This window comes from Camarhynchus parvulus, chromosome 3 (genome assembly GCF_901933205.1).
Source record: "Camarhynchus parvulus chromosome 3, STF_HiC, whole genome shotgun sequence".
Taxonomy (NCBI): Eukaryota; Metazoa; Chordata; class Aves; order Passeriformes; family Thraupidae; genus Camarhynchus; species Camarhynchus parvulus.
The window spans coordinates 21,821,658-21,847,420 of record NC_044573.1 but is presented as its reverse complement, the minus strand read 5'-3'; the positions used below and the strand labels follow the sequence as shown (position 1 = coordinate 21,847,420).

Genomic DNA, 25,763 nt, shown 5'->3' with positions numbered 1-25,763 from the left:
ACCCCACCCTCCCGGTGCGGCCGCGGGAACGGGCGGCGGGTGAGGCCTGGAGACCCCGCCCTCCCCCAGCACCGCCCAATCAGAGGAGGCGGGAGCGGCGCGGCGCGCTCGCCGCTGGCCAATGAGGGCGCGCGGCGCGCTTGGCGGGCCGAAGGTTTGGCGGGAGCTGGCGCGGCGCGCGCCGGTCGTGTCCCCGTGGCCATGCTGTGCCGCGCGCTGCTCCGCCGCGCCGCCGCCGCGCCCGCCCGTGAGTACCGCGCCTTGCCCCTGCCACCGCCACCGCCACCGCGCCTTGCCCCTGCCACCGCGCCTTGCCCCTGCCACCGCGCCTTGCCCCTGCCACCGCCACCGCGCCTTGCCCCTGCCACCGCGCCTTGCCCCTGCCACCGCGACTTACCTCTGCCACCGCGACTTACCCCTGCCACCGCCACCGTGCCGGCCGCTACCGCGCCTTACCCCTGCCACCGCGCCTTGCCCCTGCCACCGCCACCGCTACCGTGCCTGCTGCCACCGCGCCTTGCCCCTACCACCGCCACCGCTACCGTGCCTGCTGCCACCGCGCCTTGCCCCTGCCACCGCGCCTTGCCCCTGCCACCGCGCCTTACCCCTGCCACCGCGCCTTGCCCCTGCCACCGCCACTGCTACCGTGCCTGCTGCCACCGCGCCTCACCCCTGCCACCGCCACCGCGCCTTACCGCCACCGCCGTGCCTTGCCCCCGCCACCGCCGTTCCTTGCTCCTGCCACAGCGCCTTCCCGCCGCCACTACCGCGCCTTTCCTCCGCCACCGCGCCTTCCCGTCCCTATCCATCCCCGGCCGCCTGCACAGCCGCGGCGGCCGCCTCGCGGCTCGTGGCACCCGAGCCTGTGGTGTCTGAGGCGCTTATGGTCCGTCTGTCCCGTTGTAGGTCGGTCCTCAGCGCTTCCACTGCAGCATCTCTTGGAGAGCTACCAGTGCAGCCGAGAAGATGACCACCTGTGTTACGGGGAAACGGGAATGCCGGTCCCTCCTTTCGGCTGCACGTTTTCTACAGGTAAAGCCCTTTTGTGGGGCCAGGGTATGGGCTTTGTTTTCAGCAGTTTGTTGTTTTAAAGCCACCTTGCTCCTACAGTCTGCTTGCTCCTGCACGTGATAAACTTCGGATTGTGGTGCACCTAGATACTGATGGAAAGTATTCCCTCAAAGAAGCAACTGTAAAGCATTTATTTTAGTGTCTCTTTGTTTCATCTGTGTATGCTTCAAGGTGTGTCCTCTTGGTGACAGTGTGAGGCTACATAGGTAAAAAACTGGGCTTTGTTCAAAATATATAAAAGCTATAATAGGGTGGAGAACATTAGGTAGAAATCAGAGGTGGATGGATGTCACCAGGCTGTGCTGTACACACAGCATTTCCCCATGATGGGGGAAAGGAGTGAGCAATGAAGCTCCTGTATCTTTAAGGCAAAATATCTTCATTCGTTGTGCTCTAGTTTTGGCATGAGATTTTACATTTCTCTAAGGTGGCTTCCTACTTTTCCAAGTCAGATCACGGAAAATGCTGGAGGCTGTAGATGATAGGTACTCTAGATACAGAAAACTGTAACTAGAAAACTATTATAGCTGGTGAAAGAGGTATTATCTCAAAAGTTGCTTCTGGAGCCATTTGATTGCCCATGTATAGTCAGTCATTCCTGAATGGAGCATCTAGAAAAAATGCTTGCTAGTATTTCACTTAGGTTGCTATGTAAATGCTGTTGGTTTCACAGCTTTATGTTTGCTGCATTCCCTATTTAAAGCATCTGTGGCTTTCACAAAGAGCCTGGGCATGATTCTGTACTAGCTACATAATATAATACGTTTTAATTTCTTTTCAGCCCCAAATTTGGAGCACATCCTGGCAGTTGCAAATGAAGAAGGGTTTGTTAGACTGTATGATACTGAAACACAGACCACCAGCAAGCTCATCTTTAAAGGTAGATGTCGTACAGAAGGTGATCTTCATTTGATGTGACAGGTGTGGGATTTGCTGGAATCAAAAAGAGCTTTTTGCAAGTCCTTAAAACATAAATTGTAGGCAGTACTTTATTCCTTCCACATACTTTGCTGAGGCTTCTCTACAAAGCAGCAGCATGAATGTGCTCTTAAATCAGCAGTAGTAGATGAATTGTTCTGTGTTGTCTTTCATGCCTAAGGCAAACTGTTGACAAGATTTCTGATTTCAGTGTCTGATGTCATTTAGTCTTCTGCAAAATACCATGCTACAATGCACTGAACTAATCTTGGCTTTTGTTTTCTTTTTAGAATGGCAGGCTCACTCAAATGCTGTATTTGACCTTGCCTGGGTGCCAGGGGAACACAGGATTGTAAGCAGTTTTTTGCCATCTGACTTTTTTTTAATGCTTTGGCAACTGTGTGCAGAAAATGATTTAAGCTTTCTATTTTTCCCTCTGAAGGTCACTGCTTCAGGAGATCAGACAGCAAAGGTGTGGGATGTGAGAGCTGGCGAGCTTCTTGGCATATGCAAAGGTCACCAGTGTAGCCTCAAGTCAGTTGCTTTTTCGAGGTTTGAGAAAGGTAAATGTTGATATTACCTGTTGTCTGTTTTCCCCTTCTTCTTTGCCCGTGGCAAAGTACTTTAAGGGTTAAAAAAAGGCTTTGGAAACTGACAGGTACCCATAGCACAGGCCTGAGCAGTGACCCAGCCAGGAAAGCAAAACTGTCTAGCTGGAGCTTGATAGTGTCCTGATGCTAAAATCTGCACGTTTCTGCTCTTGGGCAAAGATAAGATCTGCTTCCATACCCAAGTGTGTGAATATGCTTTCCATAAGCTGGTTTCTCTAGTGGCAGTAAGAAAAGGATAGCAAGAGTAAGGGAACAAGTCAAAAGCTTGGTAAAACAATGGCCTGGGTTTTATATTTCCAGGACTGGCATCCCAAGCGTTGAGACAGGAGAGCCAGAAGTACATAGAGGGTATTCTACTGCATTCAGTTAATTAAATAAATGCTTTTGGAAGCTAATAACACTTCTGTTCTCTCAGCTGTTTTCTGTACTGGAGGGAGAGATGGAAACATCATGGTTTGGGATACCAGGTGCAACAAGAAAGGTAAATAAACTTTCAGATATGTATCAGAAAAGCTTGGTGTCTCATGTAAAAGGCCTGCTCAGATGGGCTGGTTGGACCGATACTTTTGACTACAATGTAGGCAGCAGAAGATTCTCAGATAACTGTACTGCTCTAGGTACTGTAAGGGGATAGAATGGGTATCTCTGCTATCTATGTATAATACATTTCTCCACTTTGCACCAGTCCCAGATGTGCAGCCTCAAACCACAGGCTGGTTTGATAATTCCCTGTGTGTAGGTAAGGAGGTGAGGCTGGACAGAATGCATCCCTGCAAGGGCAGGTGAGATAGGAAAGATTGCTTAGGTCAGAGCCATCCAGGGTTATGAGAAAAAGCTGGAAAGGCTCCTGCCAGCGTAGGAAGGAGAGTAGAAACTGTAGAAAAAAGAACTTGTGAGTGCTGGTAGCAACTCAATATATTGTGGTAACACCTACTGTGAGTATGATGTGAGCTCATTCTGCTCCTCTTTGTTTCCTGGAGCTTTTCCTTCTCCAGCCCCTTCCCCTTATGCCATTTCCCAGTCCCCTGCTCTGCCACAGCAGTTTCTTTGCCTGTCTTGCTCTTCCATCTGTCCCAGGTTTCCTGGCTTTTCAAACAGGCAAGTGAAGGAAAAGTTGACTGACTCCACATGATTGAAGTGGAAGATGTAGGAAAAAAAATAGAAAAGTTGCCTTACTCTAGTAAGGCAGTACACTTCATAAGGTAACAGACAAAAGGCTGAACATGAAATTATAAAATAGAGTGGAAAAGCACTGGACATCTTCCAGTGAGGCAGTTCTGCTTGGGATGAGGTGGGTTGAACACTCCAAATCAGGATGCCTGTGAAAAAAAGACCAAGAGGTAATGATTTCCAGAGGCAGCCTGCCTAGATCAGTTTTAGTTTCATTGTCCATGCTACACTGACCTCTAGCTTTTTGCAGTGTGTTCTTCTCACTGGTTTTGTATGTAATTAATTTTTGTTTTCAGAATACAGTAATTTTAAAGGTTAACCTAAGCCACCTTTTAGTTCTAATCCCAAATTGATGCCTGTTTTATTAAAGTGATAGCAAAATTGCATGTAAACTACTAATTGAGGTGTCTTTGATTTCTTTCAGATGGCTTTTACAGGCAGGTAAATCAAATCAGTGGGGCACACAATGTGGCTGACAAGCAGACTCCTTCCAAACCCAAGAAGAAGAGGCAGAACCTGAGAGGACTTGCTCCCTTGGTGGTGGGTGTCTGGGCAACAAACAAAATGTCTCTTCTGGGGACAGTGTTTTTCACAGAATTCTTCCTGAGTAAATATAGTGAGAAATATGTGGCTTGTATGTGGTAAATGCTTTCATTTATCTTTGCAGAGATGAGATTTTTTTGTCATGGTCATTTGCAATGGCTAATTTTAGATATTGTTTAGTTGCCTAACAACCCATGTGCCATAAAAACCAACTTTGGGCAAATGCTATGTGAAAATATATCTTTCTCCCCCCACCCCTCCCCCCAGGGAGGAAAGGAGTGGCCAGCATTCCCTTTTTGAGGGGAGAGATATGGAGAGTTGTAAATTTTTTTTCTGTCTTTTTATTTTTTTGCCCCCTTAATTTGACCAGACAAATTACTGTCTTACTGGAGTAAGGACTGATCATTTCTAATCTATTAGACCTTGAGATGAAGGCAGCTCTCTTATCTGTGAGCTGAAAGATGTAATCTCAAACTGCTGCCCAAACACTTACCTCTCAGTGGCAATTTCACTGTTGGGAGTGTTCAAAGCATTGTTGTGTCCTAAATGACATCTGCTGTTTCTGTGTTCTGCTGCCTGGCTAGGAGGAGGTTTTCCCTGCATTCACATGGCCTTGAACTAAGATCTTGCTGACCTTAAAAGAAAATAAATTTCTTTTTTCTTCTCTTTTTAAGGATTTCCAGCAGAGTGTAACTGTGGTACTGCTTCAAGATGAGCATACTCTTATCTCTGCAGGAGCTGTTGATGGGTAAGGAGGGAGGATGCCTGCTTTCCTGTCTATTCTGTGTGCTCAGTGGCATAAAAAGATTGGGAGATTTTCCTCTCTAAGATCACTCAGTGGCCAACAAGGCCTAGAGCTACTGCTAGGTGGAATCAACAGCTATGCTGCCAGCTTGCATTGGCTTTACTCCCTTACTGGATATTGCAGTACTGGACAAACTGTGATATGTGGTAAATGCTCATTTTAATCTTAGCTATGGGGCAGAATGAGAGCAATTCTTCCCTCTCTCTATTCTCATGGACTTATGAGACCATACATAGACAGGCTATTGTTAGACAGCCTTTATGGATGTGAGTGGGTGGTCAGGGCCTGGACACGTGTAGGCATGCTTGAGAAAATGTTGCATTGAGTTACAAAAGATGCATTCTCTTAGGTGCCACATCCCTTGCAGCATCTTGGAGCTTGAGCAAACTCTCTTATTGATCAGCATGGGAATGATCCTCTTGGACTCTATTCTTTAGCAGGTTCCATGTGGTCAGAGCCTTTCTGAGGCAGATAAGATTGACTCTCCTGCCTATGGTTCATGAGAGACTTGCTCCCAAAGACCAAGTAAAAAAATTGGAAGACTTAATTTTTAAAACTACTTGTCAGAAGTGTAAATGCATCCATGTATTTCCTTTTACTAGTTGAAGGAAGTTGGCCTCTAGGCTCTCGTTCTGTCTTGCGTTAGTTACAGAAGGCAGTGCTGCCTCCTCACGCGTGGCCAGCAGAGCAATGTTTGGCTTTCAGCAGGGCTCTGCTCTGCTCAGCTGTTGTCTCCTTAGCACTGGACGCTCCTCAGTCATGAGCACCCTGATTTCTGTGCTCTTATAGGGTTGTATCAGCATGGGAAGGGAAACGAGGAAGCTGAAGGCGCTGGTGCTTTTCTCTTGCAGTGTGATCAAGGTGTGGGACCTGCGCAGGAACTACGCAGCTTTCCGCCAGGACCCGCTGCCTGTGCGCTCCTTCTGCTACCCTGGGACCAGCACTCGCAGGCTTGGTGAGCACTGCACGTGGATTTGTTACAGTGCAGAGAGAATTTAAGAAGTACTGTCTGTGACATTTCTTATCTTTATAGCCAGCTGGCAAACTCTGCAGGGTATCTTGATTGCCAATGTCAAATTTTCAAGTTGAAGAGTGAACACGCTTGGCTTTTCTATCACTGCACCAATGATAAAAACTTGCAGAAGCTTCAGCAGTGCATTTTCATAAACAGAGTGGAGGAACAGTAGAGCTCTTGATGAGGAATTTAGCTAGTCATTTTGATAATGAGTAAAATTCAGATTGAACTTTTTTTGCATTGTATCTTGCAAAGACAACAGACTGGACTGGGTTTTTATATCATCACCCCTTGAAACTGTTATCAAAAACGATAGCACACTTGTCCATGTTTCTCTGTCTTCTTTTTAACTTCAATGCCTTACAGTGCTCTGATGCAAAACAGTAATTCCTGATGATTTGTCTGATCAATGTGGTAATGATCAGTGTCATTCCCAGGGAGGTAGTTGTGAAACACTTTGCCTGCAGGGAAAGATTTTTCTTGTACCTGAATTACAAGCAAATCAGAGAACAGCTTGTTCTACCAAAGCATGAGCTTCTTTATTTTTGGTCTCTGCTTCTACAATTGGTTGTTCCTGTTATCTATTTGAAACTATCAAATAAATCACTTGCCTGTTCTTAAGGTGCAATTCCCTTCTAAATCCTTTCCCTGAATCCTCATGAGAAAATGTAGATGTTATTCTAGAAACATTTCTTTTTCAGCAAGTGCTCTGTCAAACACAGAAACTTTACCATGACAATCTCATACATGTTACAGATCCTTTCCAAATTTCCTACTCTGGGCATTTCTTTGAGAATATCTCTTTTCCAAAGTTTTTTCTTCTGAAGAACTTCTCTCTTTCTCTGTAGGATATTCTAGCCTGGTTTTGGATTCCACTGGTGCTAATCTGTTTGCTAACTGCACTGATGACAGTATCTACATGTTCAATATGACAAGCTTAAGGACCACTCCAGGTAAGCATGATATCTGTGCAAAAAGTATAGATGTTACAGAGACTAGAAAGGCAAGTTTGTCTCTCTGACACAGAGAGACAGAGACCAGGTTCAACATGAAGGAAACCTATTCCATGCTCTCATCTCTAAAGCTATGCAGGACAGATCCACATTTTATGTTAAGCCCTCCACATGAGATTAATAGCAGATACAGGTTCACCCAGACAGAGACTGCTGGTAGTTTGCCTGTTAGCTCTAGTTATCCAGTGAGGAATGGCTACTATCTGGCCTGAAGCAAGTCTGAATTCTGTGCTTACTGGCAGTCACTGGTTTTTCAGACTTTTAGATATGAAAAGTGATCACCTGATACCTTCAGATATTTTAAGGTGTCTTTTCAGTTTATCTTATACCACAGTTTCTGGAAGAAAGGATCCCCAGCATATGAAAGAGGTGCTTCATCCTTTCAGATTCCTTCAGCTCTGGAGCTGTGACCTTTGCATGCACAAGAAGGCCCTGAGCCTTTGGTGCACGAAGCTGCTTTGCCACAGGCCAGTGGCAAAACTTGTTAGATGCATTCCAGCCAGACACATAATTTATTTTCCATTGCCTTTTCTCAGTCTCTCAGTTAACTGAAATTAAATGAACAATGTGTCCTTCTGTCTGCTCTTCAGGAAGGCAGTCTGGTAGGTGGGAATGCTTCCAGAGTGGAGAAGTGCTGCGAGTAGTAAATATGAATAGCTTGGTTGTTGAGGTTAACCCTGGCTGCTCTGTGGGGATGGGCTGTCTGTCCTGTCCCTCACAGGAGCAAGCTCTGGCTAGTGCAGCCCTTGGCCTCCTCATGGAGCTCTTGCCTTGTGTGTGCAGCCATGTGCAGCTCCGTGCTCCAGCTGGATGGAGCTCCTGTGCTATGGTGGTGTTCGCAGGGGTCTTAGGATGAGGGAAGAGACAAGGATCTGACTCCATGTTTCAGAAGGCTTGATTTATTATTTTATGATATTTATTATATTAAAACTATACTAAAAGAATAGAAGAAAGGATTTCATCAGAAGGCTAGCTAAGAATAGAAAAAGAATGGAATGATAACAAAAGCTTGTGTCTCGGACAGAGAGTCCGGACAGCTGGACTGTGATTGGCCATTAATTAGAAACAACCACGAGACCAATCACAGATCCACCTGTTGCATTCCACAGCAGCAGATAACCATTGTTTACATTTTGTTCCTGAGGCCTCTCAGCTTCTCAGGAGAAAAAATCCTAAGGAAAGGATTTTTCAGAAAATATCATGGCTACACTGTGCAGCCATGTGCAGCCCCGTGCTCCAGCTGGATGGAGCTCCTGTGCAGTCCCGTGCTCCAGCTGGATAGAGCTCCTGTGCAGCCATGTGCAGCCCCGTGCTCCAGCTGCATGGAGCTCCTGTGCAGCCCCGTGCTCCAGCTGCATGGAGCTCCTGTGCAGCCATGTGCAGCCCCGTGCTCCAGCTGCATGGAGCCCCTGTGCTGCTCCCGCAGAGGGCAGTGCCCGCCTGCCCTTGGGCTGCCCTCCCCGCGGCTGCAGCTGCTCCCATCCAGCCCTGGGGCAGCTCTAGTTCACCAGAAAACCTCCTGTAACAGCACTTGCTGCCTGCTTTAGGAGGGATTTGCTGTCTGATGGCCCCTGCACTTCGAGAGCTGTGGGCAAAATAATCAAAGGGTCTTGCAGCTCTTCAAAGGCCACCGAAGGCAGCCACGCGTCCTCTTGGTCTGTGGGTTGTTTCCTCTCTGAGAGCCGCTACTGAAACAGGGCTGGAGGACAGGGAGCCAGCCCAGCCTGGGCTGCCCTGGGAAACCTGTGCTTTGTGCCCTATGAGAGGACAGGACATGGTGCAGCCAAGCACTCCAGATCACACTCAGCTCTCGTGCCAGCGGAGGCCGTTGTGGTACAGCCATGTCAGCCATTTGGGGTGATGGTCTCAGGGCTTTAGCAAGCACGACTGAGGCTTTAAATACTGGAGAGCATGAATGACAAAATGCAAGTTTTATTGATGAAATAAAGCTTCTGGCAGTGGGAGGAAGGAGCAGCCAGTGCCTTTGTTGCCACCTGGCTCTCACACCAGTGGAGGCCTTTGTGGTAGGGCCATGTCAGCCATTTGGGGTGATGGTCCCAGGGCTTTAGCAAACACTACTGAGGCTTTAAATACAGGAGAGCATGACTGATGAAATACAGATTTAATTGATGAAATAAAGCTCCTGGCAGCAGGAGGAAGGAGCAGCCAGTGCCTTTCTTGCCACCTGTGTGGAAGAAGGCTCCTGCTGTGGGACTGCCCTTGTTGATGGAGCAGGACTGGTGATGGCAGCTGAGGGAGGAGGAGACAGGGAACCTGAACCAGAGGAGTGGGGCGGCCCAGGTGAGGGCTGAGCCTGCTTGTCATACGGGTCAAGGTAGAGCTTTAATGAAACTGCTATTGGTTTGTTTGTGAAGCCTGAAGGGCTCCAGTTGAATAATAAAAGCTTCCTGCTGCCAGAGCCCCAGAGCAAGGGAGCAGTGCAACCACTTTCTCCAAAGGATAAGTGGCAAGGCAGGAAAAGCCTGTAAGATCAGCCCTCCTTGCACAACTGACTCCAGGGCTATGCATTGAGTGGGGCTTTTACTGATTTTTGTATTTTATTTTCTCTTCACAGTGGCAGTTTTCAGTGGACACCAGAATTCCACCTTCTACATCAAATCCAGCACCAGCCCAGATGACCAGTTCCTGGTCAGTGGCTCGAGTGACTGCAATGCCTACATCTGGAAGGTGAGGCAGTGGGGGCAGCTGCTTTTGCTTTTCATGGTCACACAGAACACTCCTTGCTCCCCAATCCTACCCAAAGCAGCATGGGGCTAGCTCCTGGCATGCTGTGTCTGGAGTGTGTACGTTGCTGTCAAGGCTTCGTGTAATTGTTTAATGTGAAACAGAGCTAACCTCCTGCCATCAGTACATCTCTCATCACTGCTGCTTATTGCAAATTGCTGTTCTTAATCTGGTTTTAATGGGCATTAAAATCCTTTTTCAGTCCTGTTGATTCAGAGAGCTATGACAAGTAGACAGACAGTTCTCAGTTCATAGTTAGCAATGGAGCACATTAGCAGAAACCTAAAAGTTTAATTGTTTTAAAGGGCACACTTTCCCTCCACCTCTCCCTTTTCCAGCTCCAGCTTCAGACATGGCTTTTTCTCATGCTTAATTTACAGTTGTTAAAGCCTCTGTGTTACAGCAAGGGCTCACCAGAGCCTTCAGCAAAATTCCAAAGCACTGTCTGACAGCTGAGGGCCTTTGTCACTTAACATCTTGCAGTGATTTGCAGGAAATGCAAATGTCACCAAGATAGTAGCAGGCACCTCAGAATAAGGCATGCCTCAAGTTCTGTTCTTCACGTTCCTCATATGGGAACAGAGTGGACTTACTGAAGTAGAACAGACAGAAACCACAGATGACTGCCTATTACAGTTTTGGGATAACTTTTAGGGAGTGTTGACTTGTGTATCCATTTCACAACGAGTTTGAAAGTCATATACAAACCTCTCAGAGGAGCGGGTCAGCCTGCTGAGGCTGTGGTTTGAGCACGTAGCCTCTTTATTTTGGAGAACACTTGGAAGCAGCTGGGTGGCTCACTCAGTGGAGGCAGGAGTGTGGTAGCAGGATTACTGTGCCAAGTGGTGTAATTCTAACCTTCCTCGTGTTCTGTGCAAATTCAGCAAAAATGCCTGTGTGAGCTTGAGTTGTACATCCTGCATTCGTGTGTTTTGATACTCTCTTGGAACACAGGCTGGGACTCAGTTGAGAGCATTCAAGGATGTCATTATATCTCAAAATTTAAGCATTTGAGCACACTTAAAATGCATTAATGTAGGGAAGGCTTCTGTTGCTCTCACATATGAGTGACAGATCGTATTGCATACTTATAAAATAAATCATCAGATGATTACTTTTTATTTTAATACCATAGTCATATTAGAAAGTGGGACTTCCAGTGCATTTGTCTCTTTCAAGATCTGTAGTATTCAGAGGCTTCTTAATTTAGATGTTGACAGATTTGACTCTGAAACATATATATCTTTTCATGGCATGAGGATTTACTGTGCTGTGAAGAAAACCATGGTTAGATGATGCGTGAGTAGTTAACAGGTAATGTTATCAGGACCTTAAGGAGGAGCTCTTTCTGTATATAGAGAGGAATGAAATGCAGAGGAATACCTTTTCCACTTAGATGATTTCTTTGAGAAACTTTTGCAGCAGTGCTAAGTTTGTGTTTCAGTGAGAAACACTGTGGATAGAAGTTACTGCTGACAAGGATGCTGTTTCAGTCTGTTTTCATATACAAGTCACTTCCAGGCAATAAACACTTCTTTTGTTGTGTTAGGTTTGGTTTTATTTAAATTAGAAGTTCATCAACTGATGAACTCTCACTCTTGAATGACCATAAGATTATACAGGCTGAAGAGCAGAGAAATTTTTCTCCACAAAGATGGTACCTATCTGAGGTACCCTCCTGGTAATAAAACAATACCATTTGTAGATCTGTACTTCCATTGTTCTTTCAATCCTTTGATGTGGATCCCTCCCAGGAAACCATATCAAGTTACACTTTGGTGTGTCCCAGCCCTGGAATGGAGGTGCTTCTGTATGATATGGTGCACAAAGCCATAGACACCATTTTAGGCTGCATCTTGTAAATGGATCTAACAGCTGTTTCCAGTGAGGAGAGTAGCTAAAAAAGGTCTCATTTCCTAGGTTTCTCTTTTTAACCTTTCCACAATAGGCCTCACTTCCCCAACAATATCCTGTCAATTCTGGCACAAAAAGCAGCCTGTGTTGGGGCTAATCCTGACTTACCATGCAGACTGCCTGACGGTCTTCTGCCAAACACATGGACACAGCCATAACTCTGCACTCCTCTTTACTTCATATGAATGTAAATTGGGTGTAGTTCCTTTAATTTACACTGCTATAGTGTAAAACCACTGTGTCCTAGAAACAGTAATTCCCTTCCTCTGCTTTCCTTCCAGCAATCAGTGGCTACTGGACCACTGTTTTGGCTGCTATGAATGTATAATAGCAAGACTGCTATTAACTGTAAGTGAAGGTGTTCTCTGCACCAAGATCTCCTGTTTATTCCCTAAACAGGGATTTAATTTCCATTGCATGTTTTGGCAGTGAAGGGAATGCTCTAACCAAGGCATTTAGTGAATATTTAGTCAAGTGATTGCCTCTGTCATGCCAGGGGGAAAAAAGGGTCCCATTAGGATGAACCTGTTTGTATCAAAACAATTTAAGTTCTGAAGCTGCAGTTTTGCAGGCTGTTGTAGATGATCTACAAGAGAAAAATGTTGGTAAATCAGAAGCCTTCCCCAAAGTCTTGCATCTTCCTTTGAAAACTACATGTAACATCTACTCGTTTTCCCAGACAGTAAAGGATCTGTTCATTCCCTCAGTCATTTATGCAAATTCCCTTGATAAATCTCCCTTATAATGTCACATCAGTGATGGTGGCTCATAGCTCCAGAAAGGATTGCCTGCTGAAAGCAAGCAAAACCCTGTGTGTTTGTGTTCATGTGTGTGTGGTTTCTTCTTTGGGCCACTTAGTGCTGGCTTCAGCTCTGTCTGTCACTTATAGGAGCTGGAGTCAAAGATAAGTAGCAATACTGTAGAACAGGAGAAAGATTTTTTTTATGAAGAGTGTGAGAGAAATGGAGATCAGCTGAATGGATGCTAGTTACTGAGAGAGCTTTCCTCTGAATCCTAAGAGGGTCTCTGGTCCAGGTGATTGATTGGAGAAGGAATAGGTGCTTGGCAGTTGCACAGATGCCAGTTCTGAAGCCAGAGGAGGTTCATCTATGGGATTTTGTTGGCAGTGGTTTCATTTTTTTTAATAAACCATTGACCTGTGATTGGGAGATTGGTAAAATAGCAGCAAAATATATTTGCCTAACCTGATTCAAAGTATGAGCCTCCCAACATTTAAGCATCTTACTTGGAACAAGTAGAGGTATTTAAAACGCTTGTGTCATGTTTTGGGCTGTCAACTCAGGAGGCAGAATTCCTGTGTGTAGCAGGAATTGAACAAATGTTTCCATGAACTGCTTCTTAGGACTTCCTCAGTTGTTGCCTCATGATGACAGGCTGAGAGCATTTCATACAGGAAAGATGGGAAGTGTCCATATGCTTCACAGGTGGGATATGGGGTTTTTCTTGGAGATGTATATTAGGCTGTGTGCCTTCTGACTGTTTGCCTGTTTTTCTGTGGAATTTTTAAGGTTTCTGAGCCCAGCCTTCCTCCACGGATACTCCTTGGTCACTCTCAGGAAGTTACCTCCATTGCCTGGTGTCCTTCAGACTTCACTAAGGTTTGTCTTCTGCAAAATGGTTTTTACTGGGAAACAATGGATGTGATGTGACAACATCTGCTTTTCAAAATGACAGCAGCATTTGTTGTTTTGGAGGAAATTTTTAGTCAATCAGTTCTAAAATGTTCACTTAGGAAACAGTAATTCAACATTGTCATATTAGCACAATGTATCAGAACCTTTTTATTCTTTTCAGATAATTCTGGCTAATTGAGAAATCCTAAGAAATTGCAAATCAGTAAAGACCTCTCCTGATGAGAGCTTGATACTACCTATAAGAGACAAGATAATGAAATCATTTAATCAGGGCTTTCATAAGCCAAAGGCTTGTTTTGTTGTTCCATATTCACATCTTCCCTTCCCTCTGATCATTGATACATCTGCTAGTCTTGTACAGAGTGGCAACAAGTTTTGAATGCCCTTTAAAAACTTTAAAAACATATGGACTTTTTTCACTGTGACCTCTTTTCAAAATCTGAGCTGCTTTTATGACAAAAGGAGCCTCCAGTGAAATTGGGTCAGTAGTTATGCACCAGGTGTCACTGAAAGGAAAACAACTGGAGTAGGAAGTTGGCTCAAATGTTTGGCCTAGCTCAAGACTAGAAATAACCCTGAAAAATCCTGAGCAGTGTCCTAACAACAGCCAGAGTTCCTTCCACCCCACAATGTTAAAGAAGTCAGCTTCTTTCCCTAGCTTCCATTGCAGCACCAGAGCTTCAGAAATGCATTACAGTGTAGGAGGGTGGGAGTCTTGCAGGGAAACATCAGGAATTGTTCTCGTTGTGCAAGATGCACAATATGAGAACTGGCATGTCAGATGAAATCTGTGATCTAAAGGTAGCCCAGCATCCTCACCATGATGTGTTGGAAATGCAGACCAATTCAGCCTTTCAAATTGTTACTGACACAGGGAAGAAATAGGCAGCCATTGTTCAGATGCCAGAGCTTGAGGAAAAGTGGAAAATATGGAGCTAAGACAGGTCAGGAAGCTGCTTGGTGTGATTTGAGAAGCAAGGTTGCTTTTGGTAGGGACAACATTGGTGTGACAAAAGTCAGAGTAGAGACACTTGCCCCATTCTGATTGCTGTGAACTTTCACCACAGAATTTCCTTTTTCTTTGTACTGGTTGATTCCCTGCTGAGTCACCAGCTAATCTGCCTGAAGATAGCCATAAAGTGTGGGTTAGATGGGTGCTGCTCCTTTGGTCAGGATTCCAGGGATCTTTTTGGAGCACGTGATGCTGCAGCAGGGCTCTAGAGCTGTGTCCCTGGCAGAGTTGAGTTCTCTGCCAGGTACTGCTGACATCTGACTCCGAAGAGATAGCACAGCTCATGCAGCCATCCAGTGTCACCTTCTCGGTGTGCTGCAAATGTTTGTCCCGAGGCAGAAGATGTCCTCAGCAAAAGAGGCAGATTAAGGTGCAGGTGCACAAAGGATTGTGGCTGCTTTTGTCTACCAAGGGTTGCAAATCCCAAAATGTGCTGTGCCCTGAGCAGAGCAGTGTCTCTTACATAGCCATGTGAAGCAAATGGTTGGTGGTGGTTGAGATTTCTAGAGCAGAAAGACATGGATGCAGCAGCCTTGCCTGCTTTAAAATAAATACTGCTGCCTGGTGCAGTAATGAAACAGAGTTGGGTTATTTTCACTCTTTAATGGTCTATCTTGTACTCCTTCAGCCAAGCTTCACCATCATTCATACTGGTGTGGTGTGTTGGATGAAGCTGTTCCAGTTCACTCAGCCAGTGATCCATAGGATGTGCCCTGGTCACTCTAACCCACACATTTATACTTAGATTGCCACATGCTCTGATGACAACACTGTGAGGATTTGGCGCCTACAACGATGTCCTGGGGAAGAGAAATCAGTATCCACAAAAGCCAACCTGGTGGGCTGGGTCACTCAGAAGAAACCAGAAGAACAGCATGGAGCAGGTAAGGCCCATGAGCTGAGGTACCTTGCTCTGCCACATGGCTGCTGAATTTTGTCTGTTCTCTGTACCAACAAAAGACTTTGGCTTGTCTTACTAGCCTTCTGAGGTTTTACTCATATTAGGCAATTACTCATATAGCCAGACAAGCCCTTCTATTTGTAAATACTTCTGCCATCAACAGGACAAGCTGGCTGAAGTAGCTTACAAGTATGGCAAAGTCTGTCAAAGCAGATATTCATTGACACAGCTTGTTGGGCAGCCAGATCTTCAGTGGGTTTCAGCAGAGTCTGATGATTGAACAGCCTAAGGAGATGTCACTGTAGCAAGAACTCACCCTTTTTTTTTATTTTCCTATCAGGTACTAACCAAGAGCAGTAAGATCATGTGCCTTTTCTAGTTTGGTAGTTTACCCAGCAAAGGGCTGACAGCACATGTAGAGCCTTGGAACTCTGACATGTTTGCTTCTGCCCATAGTTGAACTGTGCACAGAGTTATTTCTCAGGTGCAGTTATCGGTGTTGTCTCTCTTCAGCTCCAGTCAGTGGTACTGACCATATACAGCCAAATGAAATGCTGTGTAGTGAAAGTATTTCAAAAAACATGTAGGCAACTGTGATGATTGTAATGTCCCAGAATTAATCATCTATTCATGTTTTAAGTCTAGTGAGCAAATGCAGTACCTTTCTACAAAGCCTGGGCACTCAGACAAGTTGTGCAGCATGCTCTGAGCTAGCAAGCAGATGTGGGCTCTGTAGAGAAGGGAGTCACTAAGCAGGTGATTAGAGCAGAAGAAAGGAACCCTGATCATAATATTAACTTTGATTCGTCTGTAACCTGCATTTTGTTGCAGTAGAGTGGGTGAAAGGAGGAGAATTGCCCTCCCCTCAAAGTGAAGTAAGATGAGCTTCTCTGTAGAGTAGCTCTGAAACTGAGAATACAATAGCTTCCCAGCAGCTGCTGCTGTGACTTCCTGCATTCCACCTATCTTTTTGAGCCACCCTCCAAATGAATTTCATCTTGGCTAGCACAAATAAAGGCTGAAGGTCTCCAAATCCCACTAATGGGATAACATTACCTCTAACCTTTTGCCAATGAGTAACAAGTCTAGCAGGAAGTTTGCAGGACAATGGGAGGGAGAGTGCCAGGACCACTACATAGCTGGTAATTGTTTTGTGTGTGCAAAATTGTTTTGTTTTTTGAGCCTCCTCAGAGAGGACTCAAAAATATCTGTGTGTCCTAGTGAAAAAACAGAAGTAAGCATAGGTTTAGACCAAAAACATCAGACCTAAAGTATTTTATACACTAAGACCTTACAAGTCAGGTTTGGCAATAATACCAGAAAAAATTACTTATTTCTCCTTGCTCTTGCTGCATGAAAGTAACACAGGAGGGAAGAGGAAGTACACAGACACTGCAAACACAAGAGCAGGCTTCCTGCTGACCTTGGCTCTCAAACACAAAACACGTGCTGGTAGAATACAGGAGTTATCTGCAGAGACTAATTCAGGGCTGGCAAGCAGAGGACTATTTCAGACCTGCTGGGATGAATCTAGGTAGTTCCCCACCTATTTCTGATGAACAAATTAGGAGATTGAGGTTGTGTATTGATTGTTGACCTATTTCATCAAGTGTAGCAACCAGAGTTTCCTCTTTAGCAATTACTTTTGTGGTTTTTTTAAGTTGTACTACTTTCTCTGTGGTTTCATGTAGCCTAATTTCTGGAGCAGGCCTGTGCATGGATAGTTTCTGAGTCTTAAATCTGGAGATTGATAACACCACTCTAGAAGATTTGTAGGAGAGAAGGTAGGAAACATCCAAAATAACCTGCTTTGGTGTGATGGAGGTTGACTGGGTTGACTGCAGGTATTTGCAATGTTGTACCATGTACAGTGGCAGCATAAATGGAAACAGCTTCAAACTGGCCTGGTAGAAACCTGAATAATGCATGCAGTCTTAGGAAAAAAAAGCCTGATCTTCATATTCTTTATCTCAAATTTGTGTTTGCTTCTTGCCATGACACTTATCCTACTCCCAGGATAACTCTTTTTCCATTATCCAGTGTGTCCACAGCATAACTTTCAGACCAGTTTGGGATTCAAAGTGCTCATACCCAACTAGTCATGCAATATTTCTGCTGAATGAATTTGTAGCAATCATTATGGATCAAGAGTTGCTGAGCTTGCTGTTTTCTTTCCCCCTAGGAGCTTAGATTTTTGAGTGCAACTAACTTCCCAGCTGAGTTATTATTGTCTTGTAAGTGCTCATTAAACCAAAGATTAGGAGAAGAAATCTTGGCAGTAATATTTGCATAGCCCAGATATAAGCAAGTTTTTATGAAGCAGCATATTTTATCAGGAAAGGAGCCTTTAACTCTGTTTTTTTGTGTTGAAGTTATTTGTAGTGGGATCCTTTAATATGGGATCCTGTTAAGTTTTGTTCTGATGCAGCAGTACTTGTATTTTGGATACTAGTTAAACAATACAGCAGTACTTGTATTTTGGATACTAGTTAAACAATACAGTGAAAGGATCAGAAGAGTTTTAGTATGGTATATAACCGGGCCTGTAGGTGCTCACTCAACATGTTTGTGAGACAGCCCAGCACTGTAAAGAAACTGGCAGGTTGTTCACACTAGACTTCTCATTGTTCTAATGAAGTGCTTTATAGTGCAGTGCTGGTGCTCAGAGTGGGCAGTTTGGATTAAACCCCTGGTATACACAAAAATTTTAGTGGTCTTCTGCCCAGCAGTGGAAGTGCACAAAGGAACTTAAGGCACTGCCCCATTTAATTGCATCACCACGAGTTAGGTGAATGAGAAAGTATTGTATTTGCTGGGAATGTCCCAATGAAGGCAGGAATGATGAACCTGACTCTATGTTCTCAGAAGGCTAATTTATTACTTTATTATACTATATTATATTAAAGAATACTATACTAACTGTACTAAAGAATACAGAAAGGATACTTACTCCATGCTAAAAGGATAATAATGAAAACTTGTGACTCTCTCCAGAGTCCTGACACAGCTTGGCCCTGATTGGCCAAAGAATCAAAACAACTCACAGCAGAATCCAATGAAACAATCTCCAAACACATTCCACATGAGCAAAACAGAGGAGAAGCAAATGAGAGAAGAATTGTTTTCCTTTTCCCTGAGGCTTCTCAGCTTCCCAGGCGAAAAATCCTGGACAAAGGAATTTTTTCAGAGAATGTGAATGCCATAAGAAAGCAGGCATCTTACAAACCTACTAATGTGCTCCCTGTGGAAGGGGGCTGGAGATAAAAACATTGGAAAAAATTAAAATAACACTCTCTAATATTGCTGCAGACTGAGATTCCTACTGTGTATGATTCCCACTGTTGTTAGTGAGGTCCTTATGTCCCTAGCTATGACTGGTGTTTTCTGAGTGTTCAAAATTTCTCTTTTACAAGCAGGGCATTTATATCTTGGCTAGTGAGCTCAGAAGCCACTGTGAAATACCTGTTTGGGAATCATTTGTTGAGAGATTTTATTTCCTTTGGAATTAGGTCCTTGTTCAGTAGGTGAAGAATTTCTCAAGCTCCCTGGGTGTGGTAAATAACTACTGCCTCCATTCTAATACAGCATTGCAGAAAGTCCACCAGCAAAAAGGCAAGAGAACGAAAGTATGTTCTTCACTAAAAAAAATCTTTAAAATCTGCAGCCAGTAACAGCTGACCAGGAGCATTATTCACCTGCTAGGGCATCACAGTGTAAGGCTTCCTTGGTACTGTGAATAGCTGTGGGACCTGCTTGCATTACCTTTGTCCATCAGCTCAGTTATGGAGCTGTTAAAGATGCAGGGCAGGAGGGGATCAGCCTTTTTGCCAGGCAGTTGTCTGGAAAAGCAAAATCCAAAGCTCCAGCAAGGCAAGATACACTTGGAAGATTCAAGATGTGTTTTGTCTGGATTTTTTGGCTGTAGCTCATGTAAGAACTCTCACGACCAAAGAGATAGATGTCAGACATTACACAAATGTACTGCATTATGCTTTATCAGTGTGATACAGGCTTTTATAAAGGACTTGTACCAGTTTAACCAAAATCAGAGGGATTTATACAACTTCTTCAAAAGGGTATATCTGACCCACAGGGTCAGCAGATTCATCTCCTGGTTGGAAGGGGTGTTTTTTAAAAAGACTATCCTTAATTTGTTGTTCTGTGTTCCTCATCATACTACTCATTTCTCCCCTCCTAGGGCCAGCAGCCAGCCCACAGAGCACTCCTGCCAAGGCCCTGAGAGCGGGCAGTGTGTGCATTTCCTCACCACGGCCTGCTGCCTGTGCTCCCACCCACTGCGGAGACCTCCCGCTGCCCACCTGCACTCCCACTGCTGCTCCCAAAACCCCGACCGCCACAGCCTCCACCCCAGCCAAGCCACCTGCAGCCAGCCCCTCTGCGTCCCCCAAACTGATCCCTTCCTCCAGAATGTCCATCAAACACTGGGTTACAAGGACTCCCTGCTCTTCACCTCCAGAAGTGGAGAAAAAGGCTCCTTCTCCTAGAAAAGCCCTGGCAGAAGTCACCCAAGTCACCCAGGGCCTCCTGGAATCTGCTTGCCCTCCGCAAGTGCCACACTCACAGTTTGAAAAGCGTGCCAAGAGAAGGCTTGACTGCAGCAAGGAGGCTAATGCAGGGCAGAAGTGTCTGCAGGGCTGTAGCTGTGTGACTGAGCTGGACCATGCAGCTAAGAAATCCAAGCTGAATTTATGTCACTTGGTTCCAGACCAAAAAGCTTCTGATGAAGATTCTCTCAGCCTGGCTGACTTGTGTAACGACCATGAAAGCGCCAGCCACAGCCCAAAAGAGCCTTCCCTTTGTGGAAGCCATATTAATCCATCAGGCATTCAAACTTCCCCCCATCTTTTCAGATCTCCACGTGGGAAAGACACTGAGGTAGTAGATAAAGAGAACAGTTCTCCTGAAAGAAAAAATTGGTTGTCTGCTCTGGGAGAGAAGCTACGGACTGGCAGAGCTGGCAGCCAGAGCACATCCAACAGCCCCCTGCCATCCTGCAGCCCTGGTGCCAAGAGACATGAGTCTGTGGCAGTGGCCACTTCACCAAAAACTGTAAGTAGGGCAGCCAACAACATCCTCATGAAATAAGTTCTCCCTAGCTGCTGCTCTCCCTTGGTTTGTTCCCTCCTGCTCAGACACAAAGAATTATCTGATCCCTTTGACTATGGACAAAAGGGATGATTTCTGTCCTAATAAGCCAGATACATTAATGCTGTTATCTGCTAATCCTCTCCACTCAGGAACAGAATTTTTATGATGTATCCTTCATTTTCAAGGGATTTAAGGCACACAGGAGCTCAGACATCCTTGCAGCTCCCAGCTGGATGTTAGAAGGATGTAGCCATCTTAAATAGAGCTCTACTCTGAGAGGCACAATAATGCCAACAGCTTTCCTGGCAGATCTCTTGTTTATGTGTTCACCATCATATCTGCCTGTTTATGTTATTGGAAAGACACTTAAACATTGGAAGAATTTGTTACCCATGTTAAGACTGGGGGGCATTAAATAATGCCTTCAGTTCCTTCAATGGAAAACTAAAAGAAAACAAGAAGTGTGCAAGAGTGAGAGGGCAGGATTTGACCTACATCATCCTACTTTTGGTGTACAGGAAGGCTGGGACAGAGCTCATCCTAGGATCTGAAATTAAAGTTAAGCTTATAAAGCAGCTAAAAATGTTGGCATGAGGGCTTAACTAGGAAATTACAATTACATTTTCTAAAACAAACCAAACTTGACTTGTCCCTGAAACTGGACTCCCAAGTCCTCCAGTGTCTTTGACTGAGTCTCATTTCAGTAAATGTTAGGTAAATTTTCAGTCATCAAATTTTAGTTGTACTCTTGAATATCTGATGCTAAAAGTTGTTGCCATCATTGAGGCTTATCTCATTTCTTACCTGATTTCATCCCTTCCAACACTTCTATCAGATACGACCTGGGCAAAGCACCAGTCCTGAAGTTATTCATAGCAGCTGGACTCTTAATGTTGTGGTTGTACCAAGAAACCTTGGTTATAGGAAACCTACAACTGCTTGTGACTACTTGTGCTTTATGCTATACATGTTTAAACACAAGACAGAGATTTGCCCTGGAGAGAGATTACTATAGAACAATTACCTTTCCTGCCCAGTGTGCCCTGATTCAGATTTTGGGATGCTCCTGTGTTGTTCTCGTAGCCTGAGGGGATGCCAGGAATACCCAACAGCATTCACTGAATTTGCTGTATCTGGAAGTCTGCAGCTCTCTTACCTGCTGTAGGGAAGCTGAAACTGCAGCTGGAGTGCATTTCTCATGGCAGTGGGACATCCCCAGGATTTAGACAGGGTTTCATGTAGATAGGAGGCCTCTTACCTGTGAGACAGATTGTAGTACAGAACCTTTCGTTTACTCTCTTTGTTGGGAAGCTGAGCAAACTGGAGCAATGATGGAGGGGAGACTTTTGAGATTCCTGCAGCATATGAGCTGTTCACCTAAAAGCGTTTCATGCTAATTTTGGTTTTATTTCCTGCTAGGCTGCAGCCACTTCAGTTTTCATGAGGAAAATCTGCACATACTTCCACAGAAAGTCTCAGAATGACTGAAACAGCGTGTGGTGATTGCACCTGAGGGATGTTGACACCAGGCTATCAAGACCAGACTTACCAATGCCAACAACAATGCACCAGGATTACACAATTTGTTGTCAGACCTTCATAGACTTGAGGTTTTAGTCTTCCCATTTTTAAAGTTGTTATCAGTTGAAGTGAGCTGAGTGTGTAAAATCTACACAATACTTACTCATGGTCTCTTTCTGACTTAGGGTATGTAATTTTTTATAAACAAAGTATTTTTTACGTGGCAACTGTTCTAGTCCAAAGACAGACACAGCTCTGCTGTGTATTGTTGACAGGCACATATAGCTTGTCAGTTTATGATACTAATCTGCTGTTCAAACTGCCACTACTTTAGAGTAGTGTGTAAATCATTACACTCTCCTGAAAAGTAACTGTTGGAATGCATGTACAGAAATTTACTGGAGGTGCACTTGAGCCTCTTCATGCTGAATGGCATTTCTACAGTTATTCCTCTAGTACTGCAATGACTGCCTGCTTCCAGCAAGGAAGTTTGCTATGTGTTAATTAAATCTAAAAACCTTTTAAATAGCCCACATCCACCTGATGGTGACTATGGCGTAAGAAGAGACAAAGTTTTAATCAAGTATGTAATGCCTGTACTCCCCTTGCTATCCCCTTTCTTCTCTCACCCTGTAAACTGCTGTATTTACCTACTTAGCTGCCTCTTGAACCATCAGCACTACAGCTCTTAAGACCAAAAGTTTACCACTTTACTGAAATAAAATACTGGCAAGGTGTGTTCAAAGAATTAGTTTGATCTATCCTAAGCAAGTATCCCTTAACAGCCCATTGTCAGTCAGCTCTTACAGGTTCAGCCTGTAGCAAAGGCATTAGTAACTGCTTATAACATACCTTCATAACAGTTTTATAATACAGTAGTTACAAAATAATACCTTGTAAATTGTAGGAGGAGCAATTGACATTTTAGAAAGCACTTGAGAGCATTTACATATTAATATTAAAGGCTTTGCCGTTGTAAGTTGTCCACACTGCTGATAGAACAAGGTCACTGAAGTGAGATCACTGGCTAATGACACTAATTCCTCAGCCTGCTTTTCCCAGGATCTTTTAGTAGAAGACCTCTATCTTATGTTGGAGCATTTACCCTGTTTTCTAGTGTAATCATTCCCATGAACTTCAAAACCAATAAAACCCTTTGGATCCCTATTATGTTTTTCCACTGCAGAAGAATTGAGATATATGAAGGAGATATGATTCCACTAACTTATGTTTTCTATCTTAAATTTTAACCTCTACTTTACAGTAACATTGGAAACTATGGTAGCTGAAAGGGATTAGAAGGAAACAAGCTGGTTTGTATTTTATGTAGTAGATTGTATTTTGCAAGGAAATAAATTACTTGAGAGAAAATGGCTTTTGTAAAAGGTCTGTTACAGCTATGAAGAAAAAGGAAATGTGTAATGTGCTTTTTTGAAAAAACTAAAAGTAGTTACTATCATGTTGCATCTTTTAGCATAAGCTCTTGTGTACAAATAGGGGCCAGGACAGCTTTCTCTTGTTTCCTGAATTACAGGCCATCATCCTATGAATGCTTCAGGCATTTTTTTATAGTTCTTCTTTAAAAAAATGGATTTTTAAAAAGTGACTACCTGAATAGAACTAGTATCTTAGGCAAAACAGGAATATAAAAAAATTAGCTAGTTTAATTTTAACCTACTTCTGGATATTGAAGTAGATGGAAGTAGTAGAAACATAACCTAAAATTAGTAGGTTTGGGATTTAATTCTGTCTTAATTTTAATTTTAATTAGCAATTTTAATTATTATAGCAACTTTGTGGAGTACAATCTGCCTTGCTTCAACCAGATTTTCATGCAGGATTCCTCCATGAAGTTTGTAAAAAACGTTGCAGAGTAAAGAAATATGAACCCTATTGAAGTACAAAAGAGTCACCAGACACATCAACAATAGGATTTTGTGTTTCTCCACTCTTTCATAGTATTTTACTCTTCCAGAACTGTTCTGCAGCCAAACCACTATGTCCTGTATCTTATATATGTCTACCTAGAGAGGATATATAGTAATGGCTTACCACTTGGATGAATAATATTCCGTGGGCATGTGAGATTTTCTTCTTTTAGAAGATACTTGTTTAGTGGAACAACTTGTTTTGTTTTATGGACCACCAGGCATTTATTCCTTCATCTGAAGGTGGTGTCAACCTGGTTCAGAGTCTAGGACAATGAACTGATATCTTGAGATGTCCAACTGCCTTGACCTTATCTGTGATAGAATCAAAATTGCAAAAGCATGGAAAAATTGCTGATACAAATCATATGTCAGCAAGCTATACCTCCGAGTTTTCTTTCCTTCTAAAGGATTTACAGAAACTCTGACCTCCATGTTTTATAATCAAATTAAGCCCTTTAAGATATTATTCCCAAATCCTATGGGTATGTAGATCCCACCGTATGTATCCTACAGGTTTTTCCAGGCAGATGATTGTGATTCCTGATGTCCTGTCTCTGTCCTCAGTGTTTACCCTCTGACTGCCAAGTGGGATTTGAGACTGACCACAGCAGTTTCTGATGGTGCTATATCCAACAGCTGTTGCTGCTGCTCTGTTGGAAGTTGTGCCTCTCCTGCTTAGCTCTGAGCACCCAACCAGGTTGGATTTAGGGCAACTTGACAGCGACTGGGGCTAACCAGCCCTGCTGGCAAAACTGGCAAAAAAGGCAAAACTGAGCAGGCACTCCCAGGATCTGTACAGATGCATGGTCAGCAAGCCTGGGCAAGCATTTCTGCTGGGAACAGCACTCACTTAAGAGTCCCCTAGGGAAGCTAACTGCCAAGAAAACCTAAAATTTAATTGCCTCAGTTCCCTGCCTCAGCAGATAGTTATGGACCAAAACCATGGAGGGGACAGACATGAGCATGTGGGGACAACATTGCCACCAAGGGGACTGTGCTGTTGAACTACCTCTTGATGTGTAGAGTTGGCTTCTAGTAGAGTTCAGCTTCTTGTTGGTGAGGGAGTGTTGAGTCTTCCTCTGGCATGGTTGTTTCTGCAGCCGCTGAACATGGCTGGAATCTCCAGTATGGTCCATCTGACCTTTGAGTGTCCACCTTGTAACCTGACTACTGAGGAGGTAGAAAAACGCACCATCGTGGCATTGAAAAATGTTCTCTTTGCTCTCTGCACGTGGTATATCATTTCTTAAGAAGTTTTGTTTAGAAATAGATGTTTCTCAGCCAGGGATTTGCCAAAAGCATTTGGTAGCTGGGTATTCTAGGGTTTGTGTGTAATTCTTCTGAAGAGGCTCCTCAAGGTCAAATATTAAACATTTTCCATCACCAATATTTATTTTCCAGTAAATGGGAAATGGTGTTCATCTTCAGGTCCACTACAATCAAATTTCATTCTTTCCCTCCTGAAGCTGACCTAAACATTTTTCCAAGTGGAAATTATCAGTCGGTTTCTCTTCACAGAACTCAGAACCCAATGGTTTGCATTTTTCCCTCTCTGATTTATGTATGGCCCAGACTACAAGATATAAATTACATTGTGCTACTGTACAGTGTCCATGTGTTGTCCTTCAAAGAGCAGCTTTACCCATAACGAGCTGCTCTTCTGCTGCACTCCACAAAATGCCAAATACAATGCAAAGCATGGGTGAGGGGAAAGCAAACATTAAAGAGTCCATATGTAATTTCTTCTAAAATTACTCAAACATTTCATGTCCGTTGTTTTATAGAATAATGCATTGTTGATATGAGGACAGCATGAACCCAGAAGAGAA

General features: G+C 44.0%; 1 protein-coding gene across 1 annotated transcript; it reads left to right on the top strand.

The window, feature by feature from the left end:
• The first annotated feature begins 183 nt into the window (after window positions 1–183).
• DTL (denticleless E3 ubiquitin protein ligase homolog) lies at window positions 184–25,541 on the top strand. Its single transcript, XM_030946305.1, has 15 exons — window positions 184–247; window positions 907–1,032; window positions 1,853–1,951; window positions 2,280–2,341; window positions 2,432–2,552; window positions 3,016–3,081; window positions 4,195–4,310; window positions 4,988–5,061; window positions 5,970–6,073; window positions 6,982–7,086; window positions 9,722–9,834; window positions 13,335–13,424; window positions 15,218–15,356; window positions 19,572–20,443; window positions 21,902–25,541. The coding sequence occupies exons 1-15, from the start codon at window positions 202–204 to the stop codon at window positions 21,968–21,970; spliced, it is 2,202 nt and encodes a 733-aa protein (XP_030802165.1). The 5' UTR covers window positions 184–201; the 3' UTR covers window positions 21,971–25,541.
• The last annotated feature ends 222 nt before the right edge of the window (window positions 25,542–25,763 follow it).